The sequence below is a fragment of the Rhinolophus ferrumequinum genome, chromosome 22 (genome assembly GCF_004115265.2).
Source record: "Rhinolophus ferrumequinum isolate MPI-CBG mRhiFer1 chromosome 22, mRhiFer1_v1.p, whole genome shotgun sequence".
Lineage (NCBI taxonomy): Eukaryota > Metazoa > Chordata > Mammalia > Chiroptera > Rhinolophidae > Rhinolophus > Rhinolophus ferrumequinum.
Window position 1 is genome coordinate 26,044,005 of NC_046305.1, and position 23,711 is coordinate 26,067,715.

Consider the following 23,711-nt stretch of genomic DNA (forward strand, 5'->3'; position numbering starts at 1 on the left):
CCTTTCTTAGGGGTAAGCTTGACTGCAAGTGTTCTAGACCTGGTGGAAGAGAAGCACCAGAGTCCTTGTGTGCAGACTTGAATTTAATCACTGCATATTCACTTCCTCATTTTACCCCTGCCTTCCTCTGTCCCTCTAGTCCTGAGTCCGAGAATACATTTATCTTATTTGTGTCTCTGACACAAATAATTGCTAATTTTTTTTGTTTTGTTTTGTTTTTTTATTGGGGAATATAGGGGAACAGTGTGTTTCTCCAGGGCCCATCAGCTCCAAGTCATTGCCCTTCAGTCTAGTTGTGGAGGGCACAGTTCAGCTCCAAGTCCAGTTGCCGTTTTCAATTTTAGTTGCAGGGGGCGTAGCCCACCATCCCATGCGGGAATTGAACCAACAACCTTGTTGTTCAGAGCTCGCGCTCTAACCAATTGAGCAATCCAGCTGCTGTTGCTAATATTTTTTGAGTACTCACTATGTGCCAGGCACTGGGTTAAGAATTTTATATGTATGAATTTTAATTCTCTCAATAGTCTTCTGTTGGTAGATACTATTGTTATTCCCATGTTATAGGTGAGGAAATTGAAGCTTGGAAAAGTTATGTAACTTGTTGAAGATCAAACTGCTAGAAGGTGGGAATGTCTAGGCCTCAGCATAAATCTGACTCATGAGCCTGCATTTTTAACCATGGAGGTATGTCGGCTGCTGAGTTCCTCAATAGCAACTCCTCTTTGTTGCAAAATTTGGATAAATACTAGTTTGGGGTTTCCTTTTTTTGTTTCTTCTGTTTTTCATTTCTCTGGTTTTTTTTCTTGCCTTCATGTGGGTTTCTTGAACATTTTTTAGAACTCCATGTTGATTTATCTATAGTATTTTAGGGGGTATTTCTTTGTATAGCTTGTTAGTGGTTATTAGGTATTACATTGTATATACATAACTTACCACAGTCTACTGGTGTTGACATTTTACCAATTCAAGTGAAGTGTAGAAACCTTACCTCTCTTTACTCTCTTTGGTTTATAAATGTAATTGTCACAAATATTTCTTCTGTATACACTGAGACTCACATAAGACAGTATTGTAACTTTTGCTTCATATGACAAAACTCAAGAAGAGACAAAAGTCTGTATTATTTACAGATATTTGTACTCTCTTCATTGTTCTTTCTTCCTGATATTCTAAGATTTCTTCTTCTTTTATTTCCTTTCCATTTAGAGAACTTTCTTGAGCCATTCTTTTAGGGTAGGTCTGTTGACAACAAATGTCTTGATTTACCTCTTCGTTCCTGAATATAAATTTGGGTTGACGGTTATATTCTTTCAGCACTTGAAAAATGTGCCATTTCCTTTTGACCTCATGGTTTCTGATGAGAAATCTGCTGTCATGTGACTTGTTCCCCGTAGACAAGGTGTCGTTTCTGTCTTGCTGCTTTCGAGATTTTTTTCTTTGTCTTTAGTTTTCAGAAGTTTGTCTATGTCTTGGAGTGGATTTCTTTGAGCTCATCCTGTTTGAGGGTCACTCAGTTTTTGAGTCTGTAGGTTTTATATATTTTGCCAGATATGGGAAAATTTCAGTCATTATTTCTTCAAATATTGTTAAGCCCCACTTTTTTCTCTCTCCTGCCAGGACTCTGATGATATGGATTAATTATTCTGTTTTCCAGGTTACTGATTTTTTTCTTCTTCACTGTCTGCTGACTCATCTCTGAGTATTTTTTGTTTTGTTTTTTTTTTTAAAGATTTTATTGGGGAAGGGGAACAGGACTTTATTGGGGAACATTGTGTACTTCCAGGACTTTTTTTTTCCAAGTCAAGTTGTTGTCCTTTCTGTCTTAGTTGTGGTGGGCGCAGCTCAGCTCCAGGTCCAGTTGCCGTTACTAGTTGCAGGCGGCGCAGCCCACCATCCCTTGCGGGAGTCGAACCGGCAACCTTGTGGTTGAGAGGACACGCTCCAACCAACTGAGCCATCCAGGAGCTTAGCGGCAACTCAGCTCAAGGTGCTGTGTTCAATCTTAGTTGCAGGGGGTGCAGCCCACCATCCCTTGTGGGAGTCGAGGAATCGAACTGGCAACCTTGTGGTTGAGAGCCCCGTGCTCCAACCAATTGAGCCATCCAGGAGGCAGCTCAGCTCAAGGTGCCGTGTTCAATCTTAGTTGCAGGGGTCGCTGCCCACCATCCCTTGTGGGACTCGAGGAGTTGAACCGGCAACCTTGTGGTTGGGAGCCCACTGGCCCATGTGGGAATTGAACCGGCAGCCTTCGGAGTTAGGAGCACGGAGCTCTAACCGCCTGAGCCACCGGGCCGGCCCTCATCTCTGAGTTTCTAATTTTAGTTATTGTATTTTTCAGTTCTAAAATTCCCGTTTTAGTTCTTATTTTCTTTGCTGTGACTTTCTGGATGTTTCTTTTCTTTTTTAATTAAAATTTATTGGGGTGACAGTGGTCAGACTTGCTAGTTTTTATGTTTGTTTCAAGCATGTTTGCAATTGCTCATTGAAACATTTTTATGATGACTGCATTAAAAGCCTTGTCAGATAATTGTAACATCTATGTCATCTCTGTTAGTATCTGTTGATTATCTTTTCTTATTCAAGTTATTTTCTTTTTCCTTGGGTTGATAGTGATTTTCAGTCAAAACTTGGGCATTTTGGGTATTATGTTGTAAGACTGTAGCGTTTATTTATTATTTAAATCTTCTGTTTTAGCAGGCCTCCTCTGATACTGTACCAGGGAGAAGGGAGGGTGCCATCCTGTTATTGCCGTGGGTTAGAAGTCCAAGTTTCTAACTTGGCTTCATTACGCTTCGTGGCGTTGGAAGGTCGGGCTCTCCACCGAGCTTTCTCTGACACCAGTTAGCAGGGAAGGGTGCCTTACTATGACTAGGCAAGAGTGATAGTCTAGACTCTGTCTAGACCTTGTTGACTGGGATGGAGTGGGGTTGCAGTTTTTTCTGTGGTGATTGCTGGAGTAGAGTGATTATTGCCTAAATGTTTTCTGTGTGTCTGGTTTGTCCTTTCTTGGTCCTTCGGCCAGAGAAAGCAGTCTCTTCTTGAGGCTTTTTGTGTATGTGTCTATTGGTGTTAACTGTGTTATTGGCTTTTCCATCACCCTGTCTGGGACATAGGAAGCAAAAAGAACATCCAAGGAACTCACTGTTATGTCATTTCTCCTATTCTGCAATCTCGAGCCAGTTGTCTCTCTGCCTTTCAGTCTTTTGGGGTTTGTTTTATGTATAATTTCCAGGATTCTTAGCTGTATTTAGCAGGAGGAATTAATTCGTTTCTTAATTATTTTAAATAACAGATTCTGATCTTTATTGTTTTGTTTATGCCGTGAACGTGCTACTTCAGGGACAACCTCAGAAAGTTGAGAAACTCCCTCCCCGCTCCCTAGGGATAAAACTTTGTTCTTTGTGACTTCAACACTTAAGGGCTCGCTGATTGTAGACTCTTCTGACATGTGTGAGTCTGTCCTTTCACAGAGCCACTTATAGTGTGATCTTGAGCTATTAAGAGCTTCTGTTACTAGATACAAAAATATCATGAAAACATTCTTATTGCTTAGGTGGGAAAGCTTGGTGTGAATTTGAGTATATGTTAAACAAAAAAAAAAGATTGTTGACCCAAGCAGTTCGGGCAATATGTATGACTCACGCATTTTTGTGCATAAGAGTGGTACTTTACCTTAGAATATAGGCTAAGTTACCCTTTTTTTCTTCTCAGCTGGAGTCGAGATGGTCATAAGCTCGTGAGTGCTTCCACTGATAACATAGTGTCACAGTGGGACGTTCTTTCAGGCGACTGCGACCAGAGGTTTCGATTCCCTTCACCCATCTTAAAAGTCCAGTATCATCCACGAGATCAGTATGTTTAATCTGAGCTATTCTTTCCTGGGGTGGGATCTAATTCTATATGGGTTAGCTCCAGGCTCGTGACAATTTCAGTTTGAGGTTTTTGGAGGCAAATGCACACATCTCCAAACCTTCCACATAAAAAAAATCTTTCTGTCCAGGTTGGCTCTACTGTATAGATTTTAAGGAGAGTATTATATAATTAAAAACTGGCTAAAATTAAGACCTTGGAAGTGGGCAAAAGTAGGAATAGGTCTAATGACTGGTCCTTGATCTGGAGCTTTTCCTCCCTGACTATTTGAATTTCTTTAGTAGAGGGGAAATCATTTAATATTAAAACTGCATTTAAGAAAAAGAGCTACCCATCATTCCATTCCGCAGATATAACATGTCTACATTTCTCTGGGTTCTCTTTTAGTCAAGTTGTCTTTATGTATAAAGTTTGTTATGTAGTGCTTTATAGCTCACAAAGCACGAATATGCATGTTATGCATATGTATATTGGTATGTATGTTTTACATGGTTTTAATCAGTATTTTGCTTTTTTATGTTATTTCATACATATTTTACTGGTTTGCTACATCTTTATTTGTAATGATTACATTTTATTTGTCAAGGTAGGCTCCCATAACTTTTCTCAGTTATTTCTCTATTATTAGACATTTAGATTTTTAGGCTTTTTCACTATTTTTGCTTGGGCTGGAAGCATTGATGAGGCTAGTGGATAGTGATCAGGGAAAACGGCAAGAGAATCAGCCTTCTGATACCAAAGCAACAGCCAATGTACTATTCATATTTTTAAACAGGAACAAGGTTCTCGTGTGTCCCATGAAATCTGCTCCTGTCATGTTGACCCTTTCAGATTCCAAACATGTTGTTTTGCCAGTAGACGATGACTCCGACTTGAATGTGGTTGCATCTTTTGATAGACGAGGGGAATATATCTATACAGGAAATGCAAAAGGCAAGGTAAGCCTAGAAGCTGGTGAAATAAGCCTTGGTCAGCCTTGCATGGGCTCATTTCATGTGTACTTGTGCTACTTCCTTTGAAATTTCTTTTACCCCTGAACTAAGCATACCTCCTACCTGTGGCAAATGCAGCCTGTTTTTCTCTCTTGCTTAATAATATTTTCTGTTCTTTCGATTTAGGGTGGTCAGAGATTATGTGGCCTAGAAAAAGATGGAAGGGCTTTTACTGGATGCTACTAATAAAGAGCCATTATTAAATTATAAAATTTAAAAGTTATATTATAAAATGGAATACTGCTGATGAAAATGCCTAGTTCTGTAAATATTGTATAATTCAGGCCAGCTTATTCTATAGTTTTGTGGAGTAAGAAGTCAAATTAGGTGAGCTTCAAGGTCCCTTTTAAGCTTAGAGTTTGCAGTTCTGATAGGCATCTTTTCTTTTTTTTTAAACCAAATCATTTATTGCACAACTAATCGTTGAAATCCTTAAGAGGAACTGGATGCGGCAACAGCTGCCCTCTTGGGTTTAAGTGCTGTTCCTTCACGGAATCCATGCCTGAGTCTGCTGTGTACAATATTTAGGTGCCTCATCCGACCAGTCCCAGTGGTATTTCGTCTTTTAGCCTTAGCACTCCAGTTACACTTTCTCTTCCGCTTGGCAGGGTAGCCACACTTGCCACAGGTAGACTTCTAAAGGCGGTAGGCCTTAGAGCCATAGCGGCGGCATAATGTGTGTGTCTTACAGCGACGCTTTCCGAACGATGACGTGCCCTTCGTCATCGTGCTTCTGCTGCTGAGACCTCTAATAGGCATCTTGACTTTTTTATTTTTTGACTGGGGCAGATGGGCTAGTATAATTTCATGCCTACTTTAGAAAGGGGCAATTTTTCTAAATTATGGTAAAAAGCATATACAATACGACATAAAATTTACCATATTAACCATTAAGTGTACAGTGGCACTAGGTATATTCAGTGTTATACAAATCACGACCACGTATCTCTAGAAGTCTACATCTTGCAGAACTGAAACTACTCATTAAATAATAACTCCCTGTTCCCTCCTTCCTGCCAGCCCCTGGCAGCCATCCTGTCTCTAAATTGGCTACTCTAGGTACCTCATATAAGTGGACTCACAGTATTTGTCTTTTTCCGTCTGGTTTATTTCACTTAGCATAATGTCCTTACGATTCATCTGTGCTCACCATGTGCCAGAATTTCCCTCCCTTTCAAGGCTGAATAATACTCCATTTTGTGTATATACTGCATTTTGTTCATTCATCTGTTGATGAAAACTTGGGTTGCTCCCACTTTTTGATTATTGTGAATAACACTAAGCATTGTATTTTAAGAATAGATGAAGACACTGTTGTTTATTGGAAGAGATGAAGGGCAATACCAGTTAGTTAATCAGGTTGAGTATATGGGAATAGAGATATTTATATTTTTACCCAGTCTCTGCCCACTTTTAGAAACAAGCCAGATGTAATTAAGTTATCAGAATACTTATACTTTTTTTTCTCTCTTTTAAACTTTAGATTTTGGTCCTAAAAACAGATTCTCAGGATCTTGTTGCTTCCTTCAGAGTAACAACTGGAACAAGCAATACCACGGCCATAAAGTCCATAGAATTTGCCCGGAAGGGGAGGTGAGACCTTATCTTTTTAGGGACAGTTTTAAAATTGAGTAGGATGCAAAAATACATTGAGATTCGCAGTTTCTGTGTATATTCTACTTAAAATTTTTTAAAAGTTTACTTAAAATATAGTTATTGGAAACTGTCAATATCTGGTTCTTAAATGCATAAAATTTACTGCATTGAACCAGCATTCAAATCTTCTTTATCTGGAAGTTATCAGGCAGTTCCTTTACAGAAAGGATATCTGAGAGGTAGGTATGTGCTTAGAGCTAAAATGCCTGGCATCTGGTTAACACTGGGTAAAGCTTAGCTATTTTTGTTATAATCAGAATCGATGTCACAGAATTTACATAGTAACTGAACATGTTTTACTCACATAAAACCTATTTAGCCTTTTATTTTCAGATGTTTTTCTGTTGGTTACCGAGCTAGAAGTAAGACAGCAACAAAAACATGAAGAGGTTGTCAGTAAGAGAGGTAACAGTCACCTTCTTTTGTATAGAAACACCCATACATGCTTAGAGGACATTCATACTCAAACTTTTCTTTAATGAAGGAAAGTTGAGTCAGTGAAGTCTGGAGGAAGGTGATGAAATAACTTATTTCAGACAGATTTCCAGTGTAATTATAGTAAAAAGTTGAACACTTTAAAATGAAATGGTTTATGAACTCATTAAGAGACTATATTATGTATAAAATGGTCCAGAGAAATGAAGTATTTACTGAATGCTTGTGAATTCAGTAAGCTGGTTTGAATTTTGAAGTCTTGGATCTCAATCAAATACTGATGATAAGTTTGTTAGTTTGCACATACGGGGTTCAAGGATACACAGGAAGTATAAAATATATTCTCACTTCAAATTAAATTTTGCTTGGAATGTGACAAGTGGACACATAAGTATTTGAGTCTATTACTTAGATCTTTACTCAGTCTCTCCCCAGTTTATAGTTGTTTTATGATACTGTTCTGAGTAACAGGTAGTGATAGAAAATGTTAATGGAAACAGATTTCTGACCTTTGGGGTTGATATTTTTCTCCTTTCTGTAGTTGCTTTTTAATTAACACAGCAGATCGAATAATCAGAGTTTATGATGGCAGAGAAATCTTAACCTGTGGAAGAGATGGAGAGCCTGAACCCATGCAGAAATTACAGGACTTGGTAAATAGGTGTGTATCACAACCTAGAAGAATATGTGATTAGTTCATGACCTGGGCTCAGGTTCTAGTTCTCCTTGGGTACTTTCTTTGTCCTAAGGACCCCGTGGAAGAAATGCTGTTTCTCTGGGGATGGGGAGTACATAGTAGCAGGTTCAGCTCGGCAGCATGCCCTGTACATCTGGGAGAAGAGCATAGGCAACCTGGTGAAGATTCTCCACGGGACGAGAGGAGAACTCCTGTTGGATGTAGCTGTGAGTAGATTGAGAGGTTGCTGTTGTTACTTACATAATACAGAACATTTTGGATCCATTCTTAGAACTCATTTTTCTTTCCTTCATTAAATTTAGTGGCATCCTGTTCGACCCATCATAGCTTCCATTTCTAGTGGAGTGGTATCTATCTGGGCACAAAATCAAGTAGTAAGTATTTTTCTGGTTTAATTACTTTAAAACTAGATACCCTTTCTTTTTATCAGAGAATTTTACAAATAGTAAGCTACAGATTCCCTTATATACTTTCTTTTGCAAATGATTCTTATAACCTGATTAAATAGGTTTAGTGCATCTACCTTTGCTTTATGTTGATGAGGTGGTCTTGGGCCAAAGCTGATTTATTAGCTCTCTTTTCCAGTAAAAAAGTCTAGTGGTCTGTTAGTTACATTTTTCTGTTTCTTATCTGACTGAGATAGATTTTCTTTTGCTTTTCTTACTTTTAGCTTAGTTTCTGTTTTACATCTTGGTTTTATTTTGAACACCTTTAATTATGTGTGTAATCAGGTGTATTCATAAGGAAATGTAACTCACAATTACATCTTAAAAAGACTGAAGATGACGGTTATTTATGAAAGAACTGTAGTTAATAATAACTTGAAATGTTTAAAATAGGAAATACCTTAAGATAGTAAAACCTATAGATACCTAATTTTTATTATCCGCCAAATTTGATCTCAGAATTCTGACTCACTTTCCTGTTCAGATGTTTCACTTAAGCATTAATGTCCACATTATAGACTGTTGTTTTCTCATATGTTTAAGTAGTAGTGTATATTTTGTTTTTGCGGCCTAGGAAAACTGGAGTGCCTTTGCACCAGACTTCAAGGAGTTGGATGAAAACGTAGAGTATGAGGAAAGGGAATCAGAGTTTGATATTGAAGATGAAGATAAGAGTGAGCCCGAGCAGACAGGTAATATTTCTCAGTTGCACATAGTATTTCCCGAAGGAGAAATGATCGCTTTGTTCATTATTCATTCTTAATTTGTGTTGGACATTTATTTCATCACTTATCTGAAATGTCACTTTTTTCTTACTAAGGCATTGCGTAAGTTATTACTAGGGCTCAGCAGCTCTCAACATTTCACTTTGTAGTTCCTGATTAATTGCCGATGGTTAAATAAGGGTTTACCTGCAGCACTTAGAGCACCCACACATGCTGGGTGCTCAGCTGTGTCATGTGTTGTCACTCCTTTGTCAGTAAGGTGAAGGTAAAGAGCGTGGGCTGTGGAGTCAGACTGCGTTGGGCAAAATACTTGCTCTTTGAACAGGAATGTCCTCAGCTGTATAGTAATAGTGATAATAATAGAACCTGCCTTTGAGGGTTGTGGGCAATGCATGAGATAACTCCCAGAAAGCATTCAGTTGTGCCTGCTGTGATAAGGCATTCAGATGTTAATTCCTGTTATGATCGTGATCGCTGATACTGTCTCTTGTCTTCTGAACTTCTTGATAGGAAGCTCCTCGAGAATAAAGATTTGTCTTTTTATCCCCATGGTGTCTAACACAGGGCTTTCTATCTACTAGAGCTTAGAGTGTGTGAATGCCCAGTTGGCACTGTCAGTAATGAATGCCACAGATCATTGACTGTTGGGCCCCTTGATGGAAAGAATTGGAATTGGGATTGAAGTTGGTTCTTTCTAGCTTGAAAGTGCTGGTCCCCATTTTGTGATACTAAATAATTTGGTGCCTCATGTGTTTTAGGAGGCCCACCAGGGGTGCAGCATGTTCTGGACTGTGTTGGTATTATTGGATTATTTTCCGTGAGGCCTTCCCAGATTTTCACATAAGTTGTTCCTTCTTTCATCTTAGCACGTTGCACATACCTTTACTGTAGCACTTACTGTGTTGAATTGAAATGATCCATTTATGTCTGTCTCCCCAGTTAGACTGTGAAGCTTCTACTGAAGACCTGTTCCCAACTTTCTTGGTCATCATTCTAGACCCTGTGCTAGCACATGGTGGAAATTCAGCACCCGTTTGTTGAATTATTGAGTAAAACGAACTGTTTGGTTTTCCTCCTTTGTTTCTTCTGAATTTCAGTTTCTGAAAATCATACCTCTGCTGTGTTTCTGTCCTGCAGGGGCTGATGCTGCTGAGGACGAAGAAGTGGATGTCACTAGTGTGGACCCTATTGCTGCCTTCTGTAGCAGGTGAGCTGGCAAGGGAGCCAGGCCTCGGGATGCTCCTCCTCCTCATCTCCGGTTTGTACTTGTCAGCTCCCCGGGCTGGCCCTTCCGAGTCTCACCTATCTTAGCTCCAAGAGATTGCTGCTTTGGTGTACAAGCAGTGAGTGCCTTTCTTCTGTATAGAAAGTCTTAAGACACTGAAATAATTCACTTATACTATTTAATACTACAACTGATTTTATTAATCATGGTGTCTAATTCCCTTTTATTCATCTTGGCTTTCTTAAAGTTCTAGATCCATACCTGTTGCTTATGGTTAATGTAGGTGATTCTGCCCTAGAGGAAGGGTTCATGGTTTAAGCAACTGTCTCTTTTTTCCAATCCCTTGTCTGATCCTGTTCCAAATAGTGATGAAGAGCTGGAAGATTCAAAGGCTCTATTGTATTTACCCATTGCCCCTGAGGTAGAAGACCCAGAAGAAAATCCTTATGGCCCCCCACCGGATGCAGTCCAAACTTCCTTGATGGACGAAGGGGCTAGTTCAGAGAAGAAGAGGCAGTCTTCAGCAGATGGGTCCCAGCCACCTAAGAAGAAACCCAAAACAACCAATATAGAACTTCAAGGAGTACCAAATGATGGTAAGAGCCACATCTTCTCTCTGCTGCCTTATAGACCCACCTTTTACTCTCTAGCACAACCTGGTAATTTCCTGTTTGGGTGATTTTACCTTAAAGAAATTTTCCCAGGAGTCTTTTTATAGTACTTTACAACTTTGTGATGGTTTCCTGTGCTTTCTCTTCTCTTTCAGAATGGGGAGATTCTGCCCTTAGTACTTTGCCTAAGTTGACACACTTTAAGTCTTCTGACATCTGGCTCAGACTTTGTCTCATTATGCCACTCTTCTCCCCCGCCCCCTCCCGAGATTTTATTATGCGGTAAAGTACTAGTCAGACTTGGACAATCCTTTCATTCTTCCTACCTACTTTCACAGTCTGACTCTGGAAGCCTTTATAATCATGTGGTAGAGTCAGGATTCTTACCCTGGCCTCTGGTCCCAAAGCCCGTTTCCTTCCTGTTCTCACATGATGTTGTGCGTGTGTACATTCCTGCTCTGCCTGGTGTGCATAGTATCAGTGTGTCCTTCAGCTCCTTTTTCCATTTAGAGCAGCTCTGGCTTGGTGTAAACCACATAGGCCATGGGTGCCCTTTGGCACCTAAATTATTTCTTAATTTCATTCTTTTATAGTTTTATAAATAATGAACAAAGTAATATTCTCCTTGTATCAGTGGGTCTGGGTCACAAGGACAACATTCTTGGTTAGTGGGTAGGCGGCATGCCATGTGCTTGGTTGGGGTGACGGGACTGGTGGTGTATGGATTCTTTTCCATGCCTGTCTGTGCTTTCACAGAAGTCCATCCACTACTGGGTGTGAAGGGGGATGGCAAATCCAAGAAGAAGCAAGCAGGCCGGCCTAAAGGATCAAAAGGTAAAGAGAAAGATTCTCCATTTAAACCGAAACTCTACAAAGGGGACAGAGGTTTACCTCTGGAAGGATCAGCGAAGGGTAAAGTGCAGGCGGAACTCAGCCAGCCCTTGACAGGTAAGGACACATTGGGAGCACTGTCTGGCTTGCTTCGTGGCCTTGCTTTGTACAGCCCCTGACTTGGTTTAACTGCAGCATTTTTTTCCTTCTTTCCCTCCTTTTTGTGGCAGGTATTCTCTGAGTTTTAAGCTACTAACAAGGGCAGGCTAAACCAGATTTGGCTTAATTCAGTGGCTCTTAACCTTGGGTCCATAAATAGACTTCAGGGGTCTACATTCCCTTGATACTATATGCAAAATACTGTGTGAATATTTTTGTGGGGAAGATGACATAACTTTCTTCAGGTTCCTATTGGAATCCATGACCCAAAACAGGGCAAGAACCCCTGGTTTAATTCATTTCTTCATCTGTATTTGTTCCTAGATGTTTTATTTTGGTTTGGTTTGCCTCAAAAGGCCAGACAGATAACCAGAAATATAACTTGCTTTATACAGTTGCTTACTGTTTACCTGTAGCATCTCTTTTCTCTTTCTCTCCAAATTGTTTCGATCCCAGAGGTTTTTCTCTCTTCCAGTAGTCTAGAAGCAGTAATGAAGTTGTTGGTAGAACCATCACGTTAAGAAATACGAAGTGTTCTGTTTTTTCAAACAGGAGGAAATTTCCAAAAAGACAGAAACTACAGTACCTGTGTAGCTTCTTAACACCTAAGCCTTTTGAAACTTACTGAGTCTTCTCACTTTTTTTTTTTTTTTAAAGATTTTATTGGGGAAGGGGAACAGGACTTTATTGGGGAACAGTGTGTACTTCCAGGACTTTTTTTTCCAAGTCAAGTTGTTGTTCTTTCAGTCTTAGTTGTGAGGGCGCAGCTCAGCTCCAGGTCCAGTTACCGTTGCTAGTTGCAGGGGACGCAGCCCACCATCCCTTGCAGGAGTCGAACCAGCAACCTTGTGGTTGAGAGGATGCACTCCAACCATAGCTCAGCGGCAGCTCAGCTCAAGGTGCCGTGTTCAATCTTAGTTGCAGGGGGTGGAGCCCACCATCCCTTGCGGGACTCAAGGAATTGTACTGGCAACCTTGTGGTTGAGAGCCCACTGGCCCATGTGGGAATCGAACCGGCAGCCTTTGGAGTTAGGAGCACGAAGCTCTAACCGCCTGAGCCACCGGGTCGGCCCGAGTCTTCTCACTTTTATAGTGAGGGATTTTTATTGGGAGATGGAGAACAGTTTCAGTTTCCTATCAGATATTTGTGAATCTAGGCTAACTGGTCTCTTCTTTAAAAGCTAGTAATCAAATTAGAGTCCATTTCTATTCAAACATTGTTGAGTTTTGGAAACTTTTTGTTTTATATACAAGCACTGTTTTAGTTAATATAGTACTGTCAATTTTCTGTGATCAGTATACTAAGAGGCCGGACTGATAAAATATCTGGTTGTATTCAGGTTCCCCCCCGCTTGATTTAACATTTTAATTTAAATGCGTTGATCCAAATGTGGTGATGTGATACATTAGAATGTGAAACAGAATTCCTTGCTTAAGTTACTCCTTAAGTCAGTTAATCATTGTGAACATGAATTTTACAGAAAAGCTGAAGCAGACAGAGTATTCTGCCTCAATTTGCTAGATTTAGTTTTTCACAGCCCAACACCATAACACTGACCACCAGCATTTTTTCCCACAACAATATTTGTGGTGCTCCACTGACAATCAGTTACCACCTCCACATTCAGTCCACCCAAGGCTGTGTCTCTGTGTACTTTAAAATAGTCTGGAAAAGTTATGTGGACATTGCCAACAAAGATTGCAGATCAATAATTGACTCGTGTAAATAAAAACGATCCTTCCGTAACCCACTTCTTGTCCAAGCTGATGCCACTACAGAAGAAACACAATGTAAAGTTTAAATAGATTTCCGTGGCTGAAATGCTTTAGGGTGATTTAACATATCAAACAGATTGAATTAATTGAAATGCTCTAGGACTTAGTCTCCAAGCTTCTTCAAAAACTGTCTGTAATTAATCATATGCTTTGTAATAGTAAAGTGTATGGTAAATAAACCATATAAAGTTTTTGAAGACTCACATTTTTCTCTCTGTAATACAGTGATTTGAACTTTTAATTTTAGTTGATGTGGTCACTGACAGTAACTAAATTATCTCTGGCATTTGCCAAACTAGGTTTCTGTCAAAGGCACCATGAAGTATTGTTAGGTTTTACAGCTCAGAGTACAGCAACTATGCTTTTAAAATGTCTAAATAAGAATCAAAATCAAAATATTGGAAAGTTTACTCAGCCCTAAAGGAATGGGCATTTTTATTCACTAAAATTCTCAAAATACTAAATATAGTTTGCAGTGAAATTTTGAACTCTATGTAGACTATATATTTTAGTACTGATATAAGTCAGCATTTCAAAGCTCCTTATGGAATAGTAGATACCATTATCAAGGGCCTGTTAGATGTTTGTTCCCACTCACTTTGCTGACAAGATGAAATGAGGCGCTGACCTCATTAAAGACTAGAACCTATACCTTGGAATAGCAGGATGCTTCAAACTGGACTTTCATTTTCTACATTATTTTTATTAGGCACTTGAGTTGGTCAACCTTAAATAAAGGCAACTATTTTAACAGCTGTACCCTTTAAAAGGACTAGAGGAGACTTGCATAGAATAGGACCAGGGTGATGATACGTTTTCTGACAACACACAGACAAAAAACGCTGTGTAGAGTACTGCAAGCATTTCACCAACTCCTCACAATTGTGTGCATGCACACTTCTCCTTGTAATCTGTATATACTTTTGCCTACTTTTTCCCTTCTCTGGCCCTGGTGCCTTGACCTTTTCCTGAATGAAAATCTCAACACTGAAATGGCCAGATGAAACTCCAGAGTGTGCGGGGAGTGGAATCATTATAAACCTCAAAGAGACATTGTGGTTTGATTCCAATACTTCCTCCAAAGGGCTGCACCCAGCTTCATCGACTAGCTGCAGTGTGGTGTGGATCTTTATGAAGGCTGCAACTCTTCATAGAGGGAGTGTGGTGAAACCGGGGATCACAGATAACTCTATCAGAAGTCTTAGTTTCAGGGCAACCCATCATATCTTTTGTGTGGAATTCTTTAGGTGAGGGTGAGGCTTCATCCAACACCATGAGCAGCTTGGAGGCCCCAGAGCAGGCAAAGGCTGAAATCTGGGCTACAGAAAATTCTTCCCTGTCAAACAGCTCATTTTAGTATTGGATAGCACCAGTGGACCCACATCCATGAAGACACACTTTCTGTGATGAGTGAGGACCCATCAGTGAAATTGGTGAAGCTTGGTGAGAGTGACCCTGAGCTTGGGACATTTTGGAAAGGCCAGGTCAACATCGGCACCTTTCCGGTTCCCCACTGTTACCTTAGTTCTCAGATCAGAAATTTGAGGCGTGAGCAGAACCACCAGTGTCCCCATTGCGCTGTGACTGCTCAAGGATTGCCGAAGAACTAGGGTTCCTTGATAGCAAGCATCATCAGTAGCAGGTGTGACAGAGCTGTGGTCTGTCACCTAAGTGGTCTAAAGGCCTCGTGACATAGTGGGCATGAAGGGGTTGGTGTGCACTTGGGTCTCTTGGGGGTGGCAAAGACTAAAGCAGGCAGAGGTGCTGCTTCTGGGTGGACAGGAACCTGGAAGACTCCTCTGCATCTGGCCACACTGCCCCCAAGGCCGACCCACTGTGCCAGGCCCTGAACCACCTCCCGACTCGGGGGTTGTTTTGAATGCTTGGTAGTGAGTGAGAACTTTTATTCCCCTCTTCCCTTTTTGAAAAATGGTCAGTCAATCAAAGACTAATACATGAATTTCCTGCTAAAATCAGATGGCTAGTTGGATATTCTTTCTCATTCTTTGTGATCTTGTTAGCTGACTAAGGTAATGATTGAAAATCAATATCCAGTGTTTTCTTAGGCCACTGTGGCTTAGGCTCCTATTGGAAGGTACCAGTAGCAGCTGTTCACCGTGAGCTGAATTTTTCTTCATTTTATATTACTGTAGATTGCCTATATGTTGCAGCTAAATAAAGTGTATTCTTGGGGCAGATTTTTAAATAGATTTTTAAATAGGTCTTCTCTTGTCCTGCTGTTTCTCTGTATCTTGTCTTGCTCATAGTATCGATTGCTTTGGTTTTGGTTTTCCTGTGAGCTTTAAGCTTAAAATGTCAATGTTGTATTCGTTTTTAAACTGTTAAAACTAGGTTGGTTGGGTACCTGAGGGGACAGTCAGTGAAACCAGTCTGAAGGTGTGAAAGGCCTGATAGTGAGTCCTGCTGTGGAGCAGATTCTTCTATCTCGAGATTTTTAAAAATCAACTCAGGAGATTATTTATTGTGTCTTATGTGGAGAGGGAGCTGCATTAACAGGTACTAAATAAACTTTTTATCTTACTGAACTATATAAAGTTTAAAAATTTGATTTTTAACAATGTAGCATCCAGGAAAGTTTGTAATTTCAGTCTGTTTTCAGGCAAATGGGAATATACTTTTTTAGTGTCAGTTTGCAACTGCTTGAACTTTTCCTTTAAAAATCAGATTAAAAGTGAAGTTTACAAATGGGTACTTTTCTTTCGTAACTTGTGCAATATTTTTTAACCATTTAAGCTTCAACTGGCATGTTCTCCCCTACTCCCATTGGCATCGGGAGGATTTGCTTCACCTTGTTCTCTTTTTACGCTTCCTAGTCAATATTTCACAGCAGCCCATTTAAGGATGTCCCCCAGAGGTTGAGCAGCTTCTATGGAATAATCAGGGAAGTGTGCATTTGATTTTACTATTGAGGATTTTATTTATTGATCAGTTGGCACATGGAAATGTCAACAGTAGTTTTCATTAACATTTCATCATACTTGGGATTCTAAGGTGATGAGAATGGCACTTAAGAAACAGGGGTGCTAGGAAAAGAGTTTGTTGCTCACTGTTAATTAATTAGTGACTAATCAGTCTAATATATGAAAGATTAGAAGATGTAGTACCCTAGAATTTTCTTTCCTTACTGCACTTTTTTGATTTTAAGCATTATTTGTTAACACCTTAGAAAATGGTTAATTAGCAATTTAGAAAATGTATAGAACTCTGATCATTTTGCCTTTTTTCCTCCTTTGGGGAAGTACTGAGGAAGTATGGGGTGGGGATTTGGGATTTGGATTATTCTTTCAATGAAGAGTAAGGGGAGCTGGTTTTAACTTAAGGGGGGAAATTCTTAGCTCATGTGTGCTTGTCATGAATCATCTGGCATCCATCAGGATTTCTGTTCTCGTAAGAATTGGTCTAAGTTGATGCTAAAAGAAATCTTTTTGTGTCTAATCTCTTTAGCAGGGGGAGCAATCTCCGAACTATTATGAAGACCCTTGAAGTGCTTCGTTCTTCCCCACTTTTCCATCATGTGGCCTCTGGACACTGTGGTCAGTCATTTGAGATTGACTTTAATTTAAAACATAGGCCTCTGCTTCTCACCCAGGAGGTGGACAGAGTGAATTTTATGTTTGAATGAAGAAGTGAATTATGAAAGAAGAGTATACGTCCCTTCCCTTTCAAGCATAAGTCCAAATAGGCTCTCAGGAATGAGGATTTGTGAAGACATCGAATGGGAGTTTGACTCGTTTAAATTTTAATACTGAGTTATGTTGCTGGAGAAAAGATACTTGTTTTGCTCATCTAATTTTATTGTACCCAGCATCATTTTGACCTGTCATTTCCTGTCTCCTCTTATCTGCCTTCCATCCTCAGTGCATGTCCTTGAGTGACATGTTCTTGCTGAAATTCTGCTACCTGTATCCTTGGAAAACTCTGTTGCATATTCTTTCTTCCATTTTGAAACTTACCCTCTTACCAGATACATCCTGTGTTTCCATATTGTGTACAAACAATGGGCAGAAAAGAAAGTGCTTGAAAGACTTGAAATTTTCAGAAACAGAAGAAAGATAAGAAAGGCCCCTTCCCTTCTTCCTAACATACTTCATTTTTCTCAAGAAGCGGGGCGATAAGAGGGTCAGGGGTTTTCTTCGTTTTCCTTTGATTGCATGTTCCCCTTCAGTATTGGTTCATTCTCATTAATCATGGTTTTTAAAGATAGTTTCATCCGTCTCCAGCAAAGAATCATCAATAGTTTGCGTTGTTTTATCTGTGCTGGCTTCCAGAGATGGAAACAAGCCAAGATGTCTCAACGAGCTTCTTTTTTATTGGGGTGGGGGAATCTATGCAAGGACTAAAGTAAAACTGTCCAAAATCAAAGCAGCAACAACAGTTCAAATCACAGATCAAGGAACAGATTTTATTTTTTTTTTAATCATTGCTTGTGGATATCTGTCCTTTCATTATTCATTGTATTTTTCCATTCTTGTATCCATCCTCCTTTTCTTTACATCTTTCAGTCACTTCCTTTCTGTGAAAGGTTGCTTAGCTTTTTAAAATTTTTTTTACTTTTTGCTTTTGCTATTCTTTTATATAAAAAGTAGCAGATTGGATGGATGTGTATATTGGGTGGGTGAAATTATCTGAAGATCCAGAGTAAAGAAACCAAGTGTGGGGTGGTCTCACTAGCCTCTCTGAATAGAACTTTCAGCCGACCAGAAGTGCTTAACCGGGATCCTCATTTTCACAGTATTTTCAAAGGAGAGTTTAAACACTGCGCTTATTGTGAAATCTCTATCAGTTAGTGGGTGCTCCTATAGGTAGCCAAACAAGTTGATTAACTTTTGGATTTTAGGATAGAAACCAAAGTAGAACATACCAATAAGAGCCTCTTTCTCCTATTCCACCTTTTAGCACCAAAATATTCAGTAGTTGAAGTAAGAGCTCTCCGAGTCAGTTGCAACATGTCTATATTTTTAGATGTCACTACTTTTTCCTCAAGTGCTCATTTTGTAAATTTCATTTAATATTTCATCTCAGACCAGTGATCGAGATTAGTAGGTGGCTCACTAATATATTTTTGTTTTGCAGATATCACTTCCATTCCCTGTCTCTCTCTACTGTATACTGCAATAGTTTGAAAACTGTCATACAAAGGCTTCTGCCTTACTTCCTTTTGCAGGGTAGCTTGGTGTCTTCTACCTGTGCATTTGGATATTTCTGTTATGTCCACCTCCTAAACTGGCTACTGAGAAAATCATCTTCAGCCCTGTCAGGTTGTCTCTGGCAGCAGCTCCTAATAATTTTTTATGCTTTTGGAATTTATTTCAGCTCCTGAAACCTCTGTCCATTTCAGTTTGATTTTCTAAATTTGTACAATAATATGCATATTTTTCTTCTTCCCATTTGTCATCTCCACCCCCCATTTTGTTTTTTAATGTTCTGTAGTTTTGTAAAAGCCTTGGGTACTTCTTGCTGAAGCTTTAATGCTTTGTAAATAAAATTGGATGTTTATTAAAGAAGAGGTGTAGATGTTTGTAAACAGTGATCACTTCTGAAACTGCCTGCCACTTTGCTTTTTCTGACAGAAGATGCAGCTTACTGTGCTGATATTCGATCTTTCTGTGTGGAAATACAGAGCTGGGAGGGATGGGGGTGATCAGCTGTCCAGATGTCTGCCTCTGCACAAGATTATAAATAAACAGTTCAATCAAAATGTTGGTGTTAAATCAAAAAGGTCGTCTAGGAGTGCTCCCTTGTAATTCTTTACCCCAGTGTAAGTGTTTGACTACTCTGTTGGGGCCACCGTGCTAGGCGGCATTCTGGAGGCTACCAAATGCATGCAAGGAGCTTCCTGCCTTCCAGGAGCTTTCCGAACATGTAAATGCACCTCTTTCCTAGTCTTTCCCCCCCCCTAGACGAAATAGTTTTAAAACCCATTGAATGTTCATTGTCTCCTAAAGAATAAGACGTTTCATAAAGTCTGTTTAAGTTTGATTTTAATAATCATCAAATCTGAGTGAGTGTCTACCTATTAATCTTTTCTGTTATGTGACTGAGAATCCATCTTTGACATCATAGCTGTTTCATAGCAACCTCGGTCCAAGTGAAAGATGAGTCCTCTGTTCTTTAGGGTGAAGAGAGTAGGCTGAAAGGTAGGGAGAATTATGCATCCACTCACCCAGCAAATACCTTTGGTGTCCTTGGGAAGGAAGAGTGCCTAGAAAGGGGAAAGGAACTGCATTTAATATCATCTGTCTTGCTGATAAACATTTGGATTCTATAAGGGCTCCTGGCCATTCATGAATTTTCATTTCTATTTAAAATTTCTTGCACATGAACAGTGTTTCACACTTTACAAAGTGTTTTCCTGTACACTTTATCATTTGATGCTCAAAGTGACCTTCCTGAAATAGGCAAGGAGGTCTTAATTTACAAAGGAGGAAGTAGAAATAGGAATTCTGTAAGGGTAAGTCACTTGCCTCTCAGTTCAGACTCCTTAATCCTTTTTATAGAAGTTTTAAGAGCATTTAGAGTCACTAATAACTTAATTCAATTTATTCTCTTTTTTTTAATACTTGGTATTTGATTACTTATTTGGTCAGATTTAACTGAGGTTTTGAAAACTGTCATACAAAACCCTTTAAATTAGATCCCACAATTTGGAAGGGCGGGGAAAGGGTGAGGAAAAATCTAGTAGCTTCACTATACATTTGAGGTAATTTGTAAATTCACTTGAGCTTCTGAAGTCTTTTCATCTTTGTCTTACCAAGAGGTGGATTAAAATTCATGAAAAGGATGTGGAAAGAAGGAAGACTGGTAAGGTGATGGACCATTAACAAGCAGAGATGGCAGAGCAGCGACATTGACTTTGTCCTCCTGCCTGGCCTGGCCTGTCACTAAGGACTGGACTGTGGTTTGCTGAGTGGCAGTTTTCACTGATGATGCAGGCATTACATCTTTTGACTTTGAAGGATATCTCATGTCGAAGGAATTGAGTTATGATATCATAGAGGATTCAACTGGAATACCTTGGGGTGCTGGCTGAAGGTGGTGAAATGTTTACCAAGACATGAAGACATTAGCCACCAGTTTCATCCTTAGGAGCCTGGTATTGGTTATTTATCTGCCTTTTGTGGTGACTGTACCTAAAACACTGGCCATCCCTGAGAAGCTGCAAGAAGCTGTGGGGCAAGTTATTGTCAATGCCACAACCTGTACTGTCACCTGTGGCCTTGGCTATAAAGAAGAGACTGTCTGTGAGGTGGGCCCTGATGGAGTGAGAAGGAAGTGTAAATCGCAGCGCTTGGAATGTCTGACCAACTGGATCTGTGGAATGGTCCATTTCACCATTCTAATAGGGAAGGAATTTGAGCTGAGCTGTCTGAGTTCAGAAATCCTGGAGATTGGGCAGGAAGCTTTCCGGTTCACCTGGAGACTTGCTCGGGGTATCATCTCAACTGATGATGAAGTCTTCAAGCCCTTTCGAGCCATTTCCCACTTTGTGAAGTTTGAATCTGCTCAGGAGTATGACTCTGGTACCTACAGGTGTGATGTGCAGCTGTTAAAAAATTTGAGACTTGTCAAGAGGCTCTATTTTGGTCTGAGGGTCCTTTCTCCTAACTTAGTGAACCTGGATTTCCATCGGTCCCTTACTGAGGATCAGAAATTAGTAGATGAGGGCCTGGAAGTGAACCTGGATAACTATTCCAGGCCTCACCGTCCACCGTGGAGAAAGAAGGTGGCTATTGCCTTGGGAATAGGAATTGCCAGTGGAGTTACTGGCAGTGTGTTGGTGAGCATTGTCGTGTACGGTGGGCTGAGAGTGATCTACAGCCTGAAGGCCTAACAGGCCTTGCTTCTGAGGGGTTGGCTCCCTACCAAGCTGGACGTGGCTGCTCAGCAAGTCAAGGGGAGTGTTCTGGATCGGCTAAGAGGGAGGCCTTCCACTGCCAAGAGAGTGAATGGGGGATATGGAGAAGGGCAACACTCTGGTAGCTATGGGCAGTAATCTCTTCTTTGTACCCCAGATGGATCTCTTCCTGATCTTCCCTGCCCACTAGGTACCCAGGAAACCTGGCTGCAGTTATCTCCCGTACTGCTGGGAAGAGTTCTGTCTTCCGAGCTTGCATTCGTCTCCTCCCCTTTGCAACTGTGTGCCTCCCTTCTGAGCAGCGTAATCACGTGGAAGGATATGGATATGTTATTAATAACTTTTCTAAAGGAAACATTGTGTTCCTTCTTCAATAAAAATAATTGACAGTAGCTGTATGGAGACCTAACCTTTTCTGCTTTCGTTAAAAATGTCTTGCATTTGTTTAAATTGTCCCATAATCAGTCTGGCTTTCATTTTTCTCAAATTTCTTAGAATAGACATTGAACAAACTGTTTCATAGTGGGGCACATGCCCATGTGTGCCGGAGCTGAGGTTGTCAGTAATGACCTCTGACTCAGGATGTAATAGACCATCACTGAGTGTTCATTTATCTGCCCCTCCCCATACTCCCCAGCTGAACCCTCTGTGTTCGGTGTTCAATTGATTTCCTGGCAAAACACTGGAGTCTTCCTCCGAACAGTTCCTTGGCTTGCTCTCTGCTTCCTTTGCTCTAGCTCTTTCAATGCCCTGAAGCTTGTGATCCTGGAAAAGTCTATTTATTTATTTTTTTCAGTAATTTAAAAATTTTTTTTATTGGGGAATGTTGGGGAACAGTGTGTTTTTCCAGGACCCATCAGCTCCAAGTCAAGTTGTTTTCAATCTAGTTGTGGAGGGCACAGCTCACTGGCCCATGTGGGAATCAAACTGGCCGCCTTGGTTATGAGCATTGCACTCCAACCCCTGAGCTTACCGGCCGCCCATTATTGGTTTCTTATAGCAGCCAAAGCCCCTTAAGGGAGTACTAATAATACCTTCCTTCCTCCATGGGCAATGCCAGCTTAAGACCCTCAGAGACCACTCAGATTGTGTTTGAGTAATTGGCTTGTGGAGCCATCAGGAAAAAGGCTCTTGATGACCCGTTGAGCTAATTCTACTGAGAGAGTTACAGTATTTCCTCTCCTCTCTAGCCATGTCTGAATCATGTGGATGAGCTTTTGAAAAATCAGATTCCTGAGCCCCAACCCTGAGGATGCGAATTCAGTTTAAAGTATGGCCAACAGATTTATGTTATTTTCTCTACTTTTAATTTTTTTTAAAAAAAATGTGAAACCCTTAGAAAAGTAAAAGGTTTGATGACACCCATAGATCCTTTCCCTGGATTCATCAACTTTGAACCTTTTGTTACAATTATCTCTCTAAATAACACTGATTTTACTGAATCACTTGAAAGCTAGCCACAAACAGTGTGTTCCTTTAGTCCTAAATCATGTACTTATCTCCTAATAAAGGCATTCCCCTGTGTAACTGCAGTGTCTTCATTACATCTAAGAAAATGAACAATTCCCTGTGTGACGTATAGTTGATATTTTGTTTTCCCCAATTTCTGAAATCTTAGAGCTTTTTAATTTAATTTTTGATTCAGCATCAAATGAAAGTTAACATTACATTTGGTTGTTTCTCTTACATCTTATTTTACAATAGATCGCCTGCTATTTTTGTTGTTTTTCATGACATTGATTTGATTGAAGAGTCTAACTAGGCCAGTTGTCTTGGCTAGTGTCCCACAATCTGGACTGGTCATTCCCTAATAATTAGGTTCTGTGGAATGAATCTTAAACATTTTGACAAGAGCCCAACATAAATGATGATAAGTACTTACTGCTTCATCTCGAGGGACATGACATCAGGATGACCCGCTATTGATGATACATCTCTCCAAAGGTACATATATATTTTCCTTTTGTAATTAATAATCTGAGATGATACTTTGTGATTATCTGGTTTTCTAAAAACGGTTCACAAATGTTTTGGAATCCATTCATGATCCTTGCCTTATTAGTACATATCGGAGGTTTTAAATGGTGATTCTTTAAATTCATCATTTCAATATTTATTAGCCTGTATTTTTCTGTAAAGAAGAGCTATTCTTTGTACTATTTTTGAGTCTCGATGGATTCTTTTTTTATTCAATGAATATACTCGTGTATAATCCATCACTGTTGTCATGTTTTTGATGTTCAAATTATTCCCAATTTTGGCCAGCAGGAATCCCTTCAGGCTAGTTCTTTTGTCCTGTTGATGTGATCCTATTTGACTCTGAGCATGTCCTTGCTTTCTAGTACAACTCAGATCCACATTTGGACTTTCCTTTCTCCAGACCTGAATCTGCTGTTTCAGCATCCAGGGGAC

The 23,711-nt window shown here is 39.9% G+C and overlaps 2 protein-coding genes and 1 pseudogene across 4 annotated transcripts in view; 2 read left to right on the forward strand and 1 right to left on the reverse strand.

The window, feature by feature from the left end:
* Nucleotides 1–18,991, forward strand: part of RBBP5 (RB binding protein 5, histone lysine methyltransferase complex subunit) — a 31,304-nt gene extending 12,313 nt beyond the window's left edge. The window contains exons 4-14 of one of the 3 annotated variants that reach the window (XM_033092948.1): nt 3,712–3,852; nt 4,646–4,808; nt 6,346–6,455; nt 7,495–7,614; nt 7,703–7,856; nt 7,953–8,024; nt 8,671–8,788; nt 9,959–10,028; nt 10,413–10,642; nt 11,414–11,491; nt 16,889–18,991. In XM_033092948.1, coding sequence (XP_032948839.1) covers nt 3,712–3,852; nt 4,646–4,808; nt 6,346–6,455; nt 7,495–7,614; nt 7,703–7,856; nt 7,953–8,024; nt 8,671–8,788; nt 9,959–10,028; nt 10,413–10,642; nt 11,414–11,491; nt 16,889–16,917 — 1,285 coding nt within the window. In that variant the 3' untranslated portion in view covers nt 16,918–18,991. Of the gene's footprint in view, nt 1–3,711; nt 3,853–4,645; nt 4,809–6,345; nt 6,456–7,494; nt 7,615–7,702; nt 7,857–7,952; nt 8,025–8,670; nt 8,789–9,958; nt 10,029–10,412; nt 10,643–11,413; nt 11,606–16,888 lie in introns of all 3 variants that reach the window. The other 2 variants (XM_033092950.1, XM_033092949.1) reach the window with 2 other exon arrangements.
* Nucleotides 5,295–5,588, reverse strand: LOC117014763 (60S ribosomal protein L37-like; annotated as a pseudogene).
* Nucleotides 18,992–19,269: 278 nt separating the features above from the next.
* On the forward strand, nt 19,270–22,748 carry TMEM81 (transmembrane protein 81). Its single transcript, XM_033092951.1, has one exon. It carries the CDS (start codon nt 20,499–20,501, stop codon nt 21,273–21,275), a length of 777 nt encoding a protein of 258 aa, XP_032948842.1. The 5' UTR covers nt 19,270–20,498; the 3' UTR covers nt 21,276–22,748.
* Nucleotides 22,749–23,711: the final 963 nt, after the last annotated feature.

Excerpts from the sequence above, each read along its gene's own strand:
- TMEM81 (XM_033092951.1), top strand. The coding sequence starts at position 20,499 with ATGAAGACATTAGCCACCAGTTTCATCCTTAGGAGCCTGGTATTGGTT.